This window comes from Eleutherodactylus coqui, chromosome 2 (assembly GCF_035609145.1).
Source record: "Eleutherodactylus coqui strain aEleCoq1 chromosome 2, aEleCoq1.hap1, whole genome shotgun sequence".
NCBI classification, from domain to species: domain Eukaryota; kingdom Metazoa; phylum Chordata; class Amphibia; order Anura; family Eleutherodactylidae; genus Eleutherodactylus; species Eleutherodactylus coqui.
Window position 1 is genome coordinate 300,035,451 of NC_089838.1, and position 12,739 is coordinate 300,048,189.

General features: G+C 49.1%; 1 protein-coding gene across 2 annotated transcripts; it reads left to right on the forward strand.

The window, feature by feature from the left end:
• The first annotated feature begins 3,583 nt into the window (after window positions 1–3,583).
• Window positions 3,584–12,175, forward strand: NUDT18 (nudix hydrolase 18). Of its 2 annotated transcripts, none has more exons than XM_066593467.1 (4): window positions 3,584–3,664; window positions 5,644–5,801; window positions 7,981–8,194; window positions 11,390–12,175. In XM_066593467.1, the coding sequence occupies exons 2-4, from the start codon at window positions 5,646–5,648 to the stop codon at window positions 11,929–11,931; spliced, it is 912 nt and encodes a 303-aa protein (XP_066449564.1). In that variant the 5' UTR covers window positions 3,584–3,664; window positions 5,644–5,645; the 3' UTR covers window positions 11,932–12,175. The 2 variants fall into 2 exon arrangements, with proteins under 2 accessions (XP_066449564.1, XP_066449565.1); XM_066593468.1 differs by lacking the exon at window positions 3,584–3,664 and adding an exon at window positions 5,120–5,393.
• Window positions 12,176–12,739: the final 564 nt, after the last annotated feature.

The window sequence follows — 12,739 nt, forward strand, 5'->3', positions numbered from 1 at the left end:
ACCGCCTCTAGCTTGAATACAAGATGTGACACGGGGGGGGGAATGGAGGCTCTAGTACCCTGTTGTACCGCCTCTAGCTTGGATACAAGATGTGATGCAGGTTCTGTATGTTATCGTGCAGCATATCGCTCCACATTTGCTGTAACTGAGCCTCTAGATCGTGCAAAGTCATAGGTTATCGAGGTTGGTGTCCCAGATGGTCCCATACATGTTCTATTAGTGATACATCTGGCAACCGGGTGGCGACGGAAGTGTGACAGTGTTGTGGGGACATGCCTGTGACCCACTTGTGTGTGCGGCCGAGCATTATCCCGCTGCCTCTTGGTAGCTACCATGAGAGGAACACATGTGGCTGCAAGATGTCCTGAACATATCGCTGAGCTGTCATTGTCCCACGTACTACTACTAGGGGTGACCAACGGTTGTATGCGATGGCTCCTCACACCAGCAGGGGGCAGTGTGCCGCTCCACAGCAAAGACAGGATTGTGGCGCTCACACCGAGGTCTCCAGACATGAACATGGCCGTCGTCCAAACTAAACCTGGATTCATTGCTGAAGACGACCCAGTTCCACTCTGTAGCATCCAGTTTCATCATTCATGACACCACTGCAAACTGACGTGACAGTGGGCGACTGTAATGGGCGCCATGAGACTAAATGTCCTACAGCTTAGCACCGCGAGATGGTTCTGACAGACTCTGGGAAATGATGGTGCCCCCTGTGTCTGGATGGCGAACAATGAAACAGTTGGAGCTGCTGGTGCTTGTTGGATGATCAGACGTTCCTCTCTACTGGTGGTCTGTAGGGGGCGTCCTGAGCCCGGTCACCTTATGTGCCCTCATACATCCACTGGTCCCAGTACCTCCTAACACTCTGGTCAGATGGTCCTCTCTACTGCTGGTCTGTCGGGGGCGTCCTGAGCCCGGTCACTTTGTGTGCCCTCACACATCCACTGGTCCCAGCACCTCCTAACAGTCTGGTCAGAACGGCCCAGTGGGCGACAATTCATCTATACCAGTGGTCCCCAACCTTTTTGGCACCAGGGACCGGCTTCAAGCAAGACCATTTTTACAAGGCCCGGCAGGGTTGGGCGGGTCATGGGCGGGGCTTTGGTTACATGGGGCATCTGTAGCTTGGATACAAGATGTAATACGAGCAGGCATTGAGATTCTAGTACCCTAGATTTATCTCTTCCCCCCCCCCCCCCCCAGCACACACATAGGGCAGCATATAATGTATCTCCCCCCCCCCCCCCCCCCCCCCCCCCCCCCCCCCGCTGACCAGACTGTTAGGGGGTGTTGGACCAGTAGATGTGTGAGGACACACAAGGTAACCGGGCTCAGAACCCCCTACAGACCACCAGTAGAGAGGAGCATCTGACAAGACTGTTAGGAGGTGTTGGGACGAGTAAATGTGTGAGGACACACTAGGTGACTGGGCTCAGGACCCCCTACAGACCACCAGTAGGGAGGAGCGTCTGACAGACTGTTAGGAGGTGTTGGACCAGTGGATGTGTGAGGGCACACAAGGTGACCGGGCTCAGGACACCCCCTACAGACCACCAGTAGAGAGGAGCGTCTGACCAGACTGTTAGGGGGTGTTGGGACCAGTGGATGCGTGAGGGCACACTAGGTGACCGGGCTCAGGACGCCCCCTACAGACCACCAGTAGAGAGGACCATCTGACCAGACTGTTAGGAGGTGTTGGGACCAGTGGATGTGTGAGGGCACAGAAGGTGACCAGGCCCAGGACACCCCCTACAGACCACCAGTAGAGAGGAGCATCTGACCAGACTGTTAAGAGGTGTTGGGACCAGTGGATGTGTGAGGGCACACAAGGTAACCGGGCTTAGAACCCCCTACAGACCACCAGTAGAGAGGAGCATCTGACCAGACTGTTAGGGGGTGTTGGGACCAGTGGATGCGTGAGGGCACACAAGGGAAAACCAGGCGCAGGACCCCCTACAGACCACCAGTAGAGAGGAGCGTCTGACCAGACTGTTAGTGGGTGTTGGGACCAGTGGATGCGTGAGGGCACACAAGGTGACCGGGCTCAGGACGCCCGACAGACCACAAGTAGAGAGGAGCTCAGCGATACATTCAGGACATCCTGCAGCCACATGTGTTCCTCTCATGGTAGCTACCAAGAGGCAGCAGGATAATGCTCGGCCGCACACACAAGGGGGTCACAGGAATGTCCCCACAACATTGTCACACTTCCATAGCTTCCTGGTCACCAGATTTATCTCCAATAGATCATGTATGGGAACATCTGGGACGCCAACTGCAGCAGCCTACGAGTTTGTACACTGTAGAGGCTCAGTTACAGCAAATCTGGAGAGAAATGCCGCAAGATACCATATGGAACCTGTATACCTCCATGCCCGCCTGTATCACATCTTATATCCAAGCTAGAGGCAGACTTCATGCCCGCCCGTATCACATCTTGTATCCAAACTAGAGGCGGTACAACAGGATACTAGAGCCCCCATGCCCACCCGTATCACATCTTGTATTCAAGCTAGAGTCTCCTTACAAGGGATCAGTTCTCCACAATAATTTCTCCGTTTGTTCTTAAACTGTAATCACTTGAGTATCAACGTTACAATCACTCAGAGATAGTTTCATTCCGACAACTTCTAGGGGAGGGATTGCTGCTGACAGTGAGTGTATATATATACTCCTTCTAGGGGAGGGATTGCTGCTGACAGTGAGTGTATATATATACTCCTTCTAGGGGAGGTATTGCTGCTGACAGTGAGTGTATATATATACTCCTTCTAGGGGAGGGATTGCTGCTGACAGTGAGTGTATATATATACTCCTTCTAGGGGAGGGATTGCTGCTGACAGTGAGTGTATATATATACTCCTTCTAGGGGAGGGATTGCTGCTGACAGTGAGTGTATATATATACTCCTTCTAGGGGAGGGATTGCTGCTGACAGTGAGTGTATATATATACTCCTTCTAGGGGAGGGATTGCTGCTGACAGTGAGTGTATATATATATACTCCTTCTAGGGGAGGGATTGCTGCTGACAGTGAGTGTATATATATATACTCCTTCTAGGGGAGGGATTGCTGCTGACAGTGAGTGTATTGCTGCGTCTCTGGGCCATATTTGTCAGTTAGAAGCCCACAGCGGCGGTCGAATCAGTGGATGTTTTTTCCTGCGGAGTTAATAAAGATGCATGTTTGATAACAGACTCCGCCGCTCTCTTAATCTTCGCTTGCCTTGTTACTGTGGATTTGGGAAGTCAGAACCCTGCTAAGGAGCGTGCACGCTTTCAGCTTCCCCGGGATACTGTAACGCTGCATATTGGGATGGTCGCCCCTGTCACAGCTGTAATGGGGGGCATTTAGGTTTTTACTTAACGTGAAGCTTTTCTAATCTGACAGAAGGGGCCGGAATAGGATTGCTGTCAGAGAAACAAGCGGTGTTTTGTCCTTAGATGACATAACTCTACATCCAATAAAAGGAAACCCACAACCATTTTTTCATTCTGTTTCTCAGTATGTCCAGGAGGGTCATGTCTCTTTAAACTAAAGCACACCCCATGTATGGAGCATCTCACATCAACCAATCAGAAATAAAGGCTCGATCAGCTGTGACCAATCGGTGCAGGGGGCAGCCTGCCAGTATTTCCGGGTTTGGAGAGATGAGGTGAGACCGCTGAGAGATGACAGTTGGTGTGAGGGTGCAGCTGCTGAGACTTGTAGTGTCTGTCACATACGCATCATCTGCAAGCTGCTGCATTCTACAGCTCTCAGGATGGACATGCTGGGAGTTGTAGTTCCTCCGTAGCTGCAGAGCCAGAGGTCGCCCATGAGCATTATACCCTGTAGGGTCTCTACAGGGGCAGATCATCATGACCGACTGTTCCCTACCAGCTGCCATGTGGTGGCGCTGCTGATTGACTGAATGCACGCTTGTTGGGTTATCATTAGGGATGAGCGAGTATACTCACTAAGGCACATTACTCGAGCGAGTAGTGCCTTAGCCGAGTATCTCCCCGCTCGTCTCTAAAGATTCGGGGGGCCGCAGGAAAAAGAAATATTCAAAAAAAATCTATACTCCGTGTGACCGACTGCCGGGCGCTGCAGCCATCCGCAGTACACATAAAGAAGAACGGCAGCTGCGGTCAGGACTGGATTTTGCTGTGGTCTCCCGCATGTGGATTCCGACCCGTTCGTGTGCAGGCGGCCTAATTAGTTGCAGATGCGTTACTTTTCCTGTGTAATTGCGCAGTTTTGCACACATTTCCCAGCATATTTCGCAGATTTGCGCATCCCCATTGACTTTTATGGGGACCTTCGGTGCGCAAATGTGCAAGAAATTAAAGCGCGCTGTGTTTTACTTGTGCAACCAAAATCTACAGAAAACGATACATTCATGTGAACGAACCCGCTGTAAGCCATAGGTGCTATTCAATAATTATTGCGCATGCACATGCGCCCGTGTGAAGGGGACCGCACTTGACTCTGTGCACCCGCAAGGCATGTTCATTTGCGTGCGGCAAACAAGGATGCACTGATTGAAATGGCTAGTTAGTCTAATGAGTTGCGGATAAGCTTGCACATCGCCATTAACTTCTATGAGGACTTAGGGTGCGCACATGCGCGGAGTATGCTGCATGCTTTTTGGCATGACCGAAACGCGTTGGAAATACATGAATCTGTACAAACCCACTTAAAGGAATGGGTTCTATTTTCTGCATATTGCGTGCAAATACGGCGGGCACAAACGCCAGCGCAAATATGCCCATGTGAAGCGGGCCTTACTGGGTGACAACCAGTCTGGGCACCACATTAGTCACGACACAGAATATTCCCAGCTTTCCCAGATTCCTGCAGGTAAGGCTACTTTTACACGGGCCGATCGTTGGGCACTGAAGTGTTCAACATTCGTCCCATCGATTATCACATCAATGTCACATCCTTATTTTCCTTAACCCCAGGGAAAAATTGGGAGTCCCCCATGCAAACAGCAAACGAGAGTTGTCCAGCCTTGCCCGAATCAGCGGTTCCAGATGACTGTAGTGTACTGTGTTAAGGGGGGTTAAAGGGGTTTTCCAGCACTATACCATTGATGATAGTTAATTGATGGGGTTCCGCTGCTCAGGATCCCTATTAGTTGATTGAAATGATAGTGGCATTTCGGTGAGCGCCACTGTCATTTCACTCCATACCAAACACAGTGCCGTACATTGTGTAGTGGCTGTGCTTGGTATTACAGCTTAGTCTCATTCACTTGAAGCCAAACCAAGGGTTCAATGTACGTGACAACTCAGGCGTGAGAAGAGCAGTCACCGAGCACCTCAGCATCTTCAATCAACGGATCGATGGGGTCCTGAATGGTGAATCCAACTGTTGATGACCTACCCTGAGGATAGGTTAGTATAGTCCTGGAAAAACCCTGACAGAAGATGACTCAAGATCTAGAAAACTGGACCAGGTAGACCCAGCCAGATGCCCAATGTATAGAAGATAGCTAATTCTCTTCAGTTCTGGCTGGGGATAAGCTGCGCCAGAGATGTTGGTGTTCCATATTTTTTCTCTGTGGACTGTACTGCCGAGCCCCGGACACACTGGAATATGTTTCCCAACGGGGTAAGAAATGAATGTGCTCTTCGTGTATTTCAGACATGTCTTCTAGTCTGGAGGAGGAGCTACAGGCTGTCTTAGATGGAGGAGCTGTCCCACTTCCAGACAAATATGATGTGGCCCCCGAGAACCCAGAGCCCCTGAAACTGAGGCACAATGTATGTTATATTGTCATGGGGATTCTACTGAATGACCAGGTGAGGACCGGCTCCTGGACTCTGTACGGTATATACTGCTTCTCGTTTGGACAAGCGCACGCGTGTGTGACGTCACCGCTAATTCATTCGCAGTTGTTCGCGCTCGTGCAGAATGTTCAGGCAGGCGGATCATCATTGAGAATTGTTCTCTTCTCGCTCAGTGCTTCACATTCTGGGGTACTTCTTTTCGATTTCAACTTATTCTTCTTGGGAGCCAGGGTAACAACAATCTCCGCACTTCTGGCATTCTGCATTATTGTTCACAGTGTATACTGTGCGCGACAAATAGTACACTACTTTAATCGTCTGGAAAAGCATAGCCGTACGAAATGTGCCGGTTTATTTAATTGTTTAGATTTCGGGGACCGGCGCGGGTGACAGGTGAGTTGCGGGGGGGGGGGGGGGGGGGGGACGGAGAGTGAGAGAGCGATCTCCCCTCCGCTCCCCCCCCCCCCCCGCCGGCCCCCGAATATTTAGAGACGAGCGGGGAGATACTCGGCTAAGGCACTACTCGCTACAGGGGAGCTTTTACTAGGCGCCGGGTTGCCACGCTAACCCATCAGCATCCCCTCTCCAGCTGTCTGTTTGGATACATAGTGTTGACCACAGCATCTACCCTGTTTCCCTGAAAATAATTTTTGAGGATGCAAAATGATTTTTCAGGCTTTTTGAGGATGCTTGAAATATAAGCCCTACTCCAAAATTAAGCCCTGCTAACAGTTAATTTATAAAGTCAATTTAAATAGTGTCCAGGCAGCTATACATGTAAAAAAGTTAAACCTTTTTGAACAAAAATTTTATAAGACACTGTCTTATTTTCGGGGAAACACGGTAAATAGTTAACTGCTGTGATTGGCGCTAACTCCAATCACAGCAGTTGCTGACGGCTGTAAGCTGAGAACCGTCAGGTATGTTGCGGACTCAGCTCTTGAGCCTGCTCCATACATCTTTCGTGACCACATGACTTATACTTACATAATGCGGTTGGGAAGCAGTTAACCCTTTCCAATCCACTGTCTGACGTCTGAAGACATTATGATTTAAGGCTGTACAGCTCCGATGTTGAAAGACATCCATCGGGGTTCTCTTACTGTATATTGCCAGCCTCTCTGCTGTCGGAGCCTATCCAACGTGTCACCTCATGCAGTACTGACTTTAGCCAGCAGATAGTGCTGTTGTATAACAGCAGAAAAAGAGTAAGCCCCCTAGGAAAACCATGATACAAATTGGATTGGAAAGGGTTAAGGGGGTATTCTCATCTTACACACTTATTAAGAAATCATAGGGTCGGGCAGATCCCACCTCTGTGAACCTTATCTCTTGAGAAAACGGGGGCCACATGGCACTTCTTTGCTGTAGCTGTCTCCGTAGTATACAGTGGAGTGATAGCCCTACATTCTCCTGATAGGTGATGACGCCACAGGTGGCGCCATCACACATTTATGGTATGTCTGTGTGAGTGCCATAAATGTCATAGACTTGGATACCCTTAAAATGGGTTAGCCCAAGATTTGAAGTTATTCCCTGTTCCCTGAGGATTGTTAGGGTTCAATCCAATGATAACGAGCCAAGGGTTCCCATGTCCCCTGTATGAATGGAATGTAGGCTGAGCATACTGTCACTTCAATCACCCATATGGGACTGCCGGAGATGGCCAAATACAGTTCTTGGCAATCTCCTAGCGGTCCCTTAAAGATGAGTGGAATGGCAGTGCCTCCTTTAATACGGGGTACATGAAACCCCTGTGCTCCTGATTACTGAGGGTTCCAGTGGTTGGACACTATAAACTTGGGACAGCCCCTTTAAGGGACCTTTTTTCCCCCACCTTCAGTGAGCGTTGAGCATATAATATTGACAGGGACATTTTATTTATTGATCCCAAAGGTCTGTATTGATAATGCCAATATACTAAACATTAACCCCCTCACTGACTGAAGGAGAAGTGCTAGCTCTGTTGGTCTGTGTTGTCTATTTCACTTCTGGCTTTATAGGGTTACAGAGGGGTCCTTCTGTTTGGGACCTCATCTATAGCACATAGAGTAAAGCTGCTATATAAAGTGTAATACTTGTTTTGGAGGACTCGGCGTGAGCATTATGAACAGCGTATGCATGACACGGTCGGCCCTACTTCCAGTACGTGAAATGAACAACTTCTTTAATCGTATGACTCTTTCTGCAGAATGAGGTGCTGATGATGCAGGAGGCCAAGGTGCAGTGTCGGGGGAGCTGGTACCTGCCCGCTGGGCGGCTGGAGAGAGGGGAGAGTCTGGAGGAAGGTCTGTGCAGGGAGGTGACAGAGGAGACCGGGCTTCTGTGCCAGCCTCTCACCCTGCTGGTGGTAGAAGAGAGGGGCACCTCCTGGGTGCGGTTTGTATTCCTGGCTCAGGAAACAGGTATGTAGGATTACTGGCATCTCCAGATTTTTAGTATGGTAGTGGTTTTTTTTAGTTTTGAATTACAGACACCAGGGACAAACAGCTTTAACCCCTCGGCATCACAAAATGTTTTTTTTTTCCCATCCCTGCTTTCCAAAGAACTTTTAAACCTGTTTCTGTCTATATAGCTGATGAGGTGTTTTTTAATGTCTCCATTTATTGTACCATATAATATTTGAAAAGCTAAACATTTTTTATGGGTGGAGTTTTTTGGGTTGCCCTTCGCAGGGTCCGCAGGGCAGGAAAAATTACATACTAAGGTAGCTATTCTATTGTGTTATTGCGGCCGTATCAAATTTCTATAGTATTTGTTATGCTTTACTAGCTTTGTGTCATCATAATTCTGAGAGCCGTACGTTTCCTAATTTTCCTGTAGTTGGGCAGTGTATGAGGGCTTGTTTTTTTGTGGGGTGAGCTGTAGTTTTTATTGGTATCACTTTGAGGTACATATGCCTTAGGGCTTATTTACACGACGTATATCCGTCGGGTTTTCACTCAAGCTCCGCTCTGTCCCGCCCACTCCCATTGCTGGTTATGGACAAGGGGCGGGGAGACAGCGGGAGCTTAGCTCCACCCCCCACCCCCCTCTCCCCTCTCATTGCAAACGCAGGACTGGAGCAGAAGGCAGAGAGACGGTGAGGGGGAGGGAAGGGGGGGAACTGCTTTGATGGGAGCGTATATCAGCCAAGCGTGAAAACCCGACCGATATATGCTCGTGTAAATAAGCCCTTATTGATAATTTTTCTTGCATATTTTTGGGAATTGAGGTGCCAAAAAACTCGGCAATTCTGGCATTATGTGTTTTTACTTTTTTTTTATATAAATAAATGGAAAGGGGTTTTCAAAAAAATGTTTAATTTTGCATACTACTAGATAGCCCCTCCCAGGATGGTGACTGTAACAGAAAATGCATCTACTTAAGTGCAGCCACTGATACACTCCCCGTGCCTGGACAGCAGGTGCCGCTAAGCATGGACACCCTTCTGCTAGCGATCATATCACACTGTACATGCCTGTACAGTGCTTCAATGTGGCCCTATACTTTTTATAATGACGGAGGTAACATTATACGTTGGGATAAGCCCCGCCCCCTCTCCACACCCTTTTGTCTCGCTTTGACCTGGGAAAATCTGGTCACCTTTGTTTGGATCAGATGGCTCCCTCTCCTCTCCTGGTGCAGCGCTATGGTTTGGGTGCTGACTGTGAGTGTAGTCGAATCCGCTCTCCGCTACACTGGTGATTGGGTGGCCCGGCATAGCTCTCCATCCACCCCCAGCTGGTGAGCTCAGGCAACAGTGTCCTCTACAGTATAAACAATTAGGTATCAAGTCCCCTTTATTGGTCCCCATATATAAATACCTCAGAATGCCATGTGCTCATCCAACCACATGGTGGCAGTATTTTGGATACAGACCAACACAGGACATGCTAAGGCATCTCTATATTAAAATGTATTTAAAGGGGTTCTGTCATTGAAAAAAAATCAATTCTTACCCATTGCTCCCCCATCAGTCTGCTTACTGGATCTTCTTCTCACCGATCTTCTGTCTTCTGCAGTCCCCTGGGTCACCTCACCTCCAGCCGGCTGATTCTTCTTCCAGTGATGAACCGTCCATTCTCGGTAGTCTCCTTCCTGCAGGGCAATGTACCCAGTCACGAGTAATGTAGCGTTCACTGCCTATCAGGGAATGCTGAGCTATTGCCGACACTGTGCATGTGCACTGTCTCGTGACAATAGTATATGAACTCTCGCGGCGAGACAGCGTGCATGCGCAGTCCTGGCAATAGCTCGGCATTCCTTCATAGCCACTGAACGCTACATCACTAGTGACGTGGTATACATTGCCCTACAGGAAGAAGAATGCAGAGAATGGACGCTCCATAACAGGGGGAAGAAGAATCGTCCAGCTGGAGATGAGGTGACCTGGGGGAATGCAGGAAACAGAAGAAGATTGGTGAGGAAAAGATGCGGTAAGGAGGCTGATGGGGGAGGAATAGGTAAGTATTGATTTTCTTTTTTTTAATGACAAAACCCCTTTAACCTGTTTCTCACTATATTTTTAGTCTCCCTAGGGGACTTGAACATGCAATCACTTGATCGCTTGTATAATACAAAGTAATACTTCTGTATTGCAGTACTAGCACTGTCATCCTATTACAAGAATAGAACTATTAAGGTCGCAGGTCTGGAGGCCTTCACTAAGCTTTCGGCTGCCATGACAATTGCTCGGCACCCTTCGATTTTGTCGCATGGAGCAATCGGTTGACAATGGGAGTCCGATCCCTCTGTTCAACCTTCCAGATGCCACAGATGCTGATGCCACTTCATATGAGGGATTAAATGGTCAGATCGGAGTTATCTCACCCCCCCCCCCCCCGACCATTGCAGGCAGTATTAGCTCAATTCCTGAGCCCGCTCTCTACACTCCCCATGTGCATGTGACTTATATATGCATCACATGCTGCTAAAGGGTTAACTAAAACCTATGAGTAACTATTCAGGATATTTCATCAGTAGTTGATTAACAGGGTCCTCTTCTTGGGATCCCTGCTGATCACCTGATTCTCTGGCCGCTTGTCAGTGCAGCTGAGCCAGACATCATCCTCGGCAGTCAGAGCTGGAAATGTAATAGATGGCGTTGCTTCTATTGAGTTCAATTGGCGTGAAGCCTGCCTATCTCCCTTCCCTGACCACTGATGACGACGCCTGGCCCATTGCACTGGCAGCAGGCTGGAGGGTCAATTGATCAGCAGAGATCCTGAGCGTTGGACCCATGCCAAACAACCATTGATGACCTATCCTGAGTATAGGTCATGAATAGTAAATGCCTGGAAAAGCACTTTAAATGATTAAATTCCAGTTGCCTTAAGCTGCCACTAGGGGGAGCACAGGAGCTTACTGAAGACAGACTTAGTATTGAGTTCAATTGGAGCTGTATAAATCTGTATGCTATTGGTTGCTCCTAGTGGCAGCCAGTTGCTTATGAGTTTGCTCTAGGGCTGTATAAAGGAAAGCAGGGGATTTGAAGCCATGCAACAGAAAAAGGTTTAAGAGTGTTGTTCATGAAGTTACACTTTGTCTTATTTCTAATCCTGCCCCTCTCCCTTAAATTTTGGACCATCTTGAGTAATACTCATAACTTTTTTTTGCAGGTGGCGTTCTAAAATCTTCAGCCTCGGCGGACAAGGAGTCTCTCCAGGCCTCGTGGTGGGACACGGTGTCACCCCTGCCCTTGCGCTGCAGAGACATTCTTCCTCTCATCCAGCTTGCTCTCGAGTACCACAAACGGGCATCACACCCACCTATTCTTCCACAATTATGCTCATCGCCCTTTCTCGTCCTGCGTCTGCTGCTCGTGTGTACGAGTCCTGGAGAGATGCAGATCCTACGGAGCTCCTCTGAATCCGCTCACCTCCCTACCGTTGTTTGCACTAGACGTCTCAGCAGCATCCTTCATCCGCTGCTTCATCTGCTGCAAGATCCTCCCACGTCATACGGTATCTTAGGAGTTCAGCACCAAGGTGGGGACGATGCAGACGGACTGTGTCTTAATATCATGGGGGTGTTCCATGGTCCCGAACTGCCCGCCGTCACAACAGAGGGTCTCAGCTGGGTGGCAGTAGAGGATGAAGGATTGAAGAACAGGCTGGAGCAAGCGATGAAGAAGAAAACCCTGCTGCCTTTACATAGCTGAGTCCCTATGGGCAGAGCGGAATCGGCCAAACACCATATATCCTCTGTGCACATGGCCAAGACCCGTTGGGGTCACGAGTGATACTGGATCTATTGAAATGAGGCTCAGGAAGAAGAGAAAATGAAGTTATTTTTTTGCGTAGTATTAGGGAAGCATGTTAAATTCCACCAACTGCATTGTACCATTCCTCTGTTATTCCTCCTGGAATTGTACAATAAATGGGCGTTACTGTTCCACTTGTCAATAGGGTGTGTCCTTAGAAAGTCTCAGGAGGAAGCAGTAGAAAATCACCAGACACTATGATCAAATATATAGGTGTCTGGATGACAACGCATTTCAGGGTCTAGCAGGGCAGACATTATAATCATGTGGCACAAACCTGTCCGCAGTTCTGAACCGATGAAACCACCTACAGCTTCAGGGTGGATTCAGACGACCGTATATCGGCTGGGTTTTCACGCTGAGTCGATATACGGTGTCCTTGTCTGCAGGGGAAGGAGGATGGAAGAGCCAGGAGCAGGAACTAAACTCCCACCCCCTCGCCACTATTTGCAATAGGAGGGGGCAAGACAGGGGCGGAGCTAAGTCCCGCCGCTTAGCTCCGCCATATCCTGCCCCTCCCATTGCAAATAGTGGCGAGGGGCGGGGAAGGGGCGGGAGCTCAGTTCCTGCTCCTGGCTCTTCCTCCCCCACCCCCTCCCCTGCAGACAAGGACACCTTATATCGTCTCGGCGTAAAAACCGAATCCACCCTCAGACCCATAAAGCCGAGGCGTTTCCACATTTTTAGGTATCGTGGCTGAATCAAT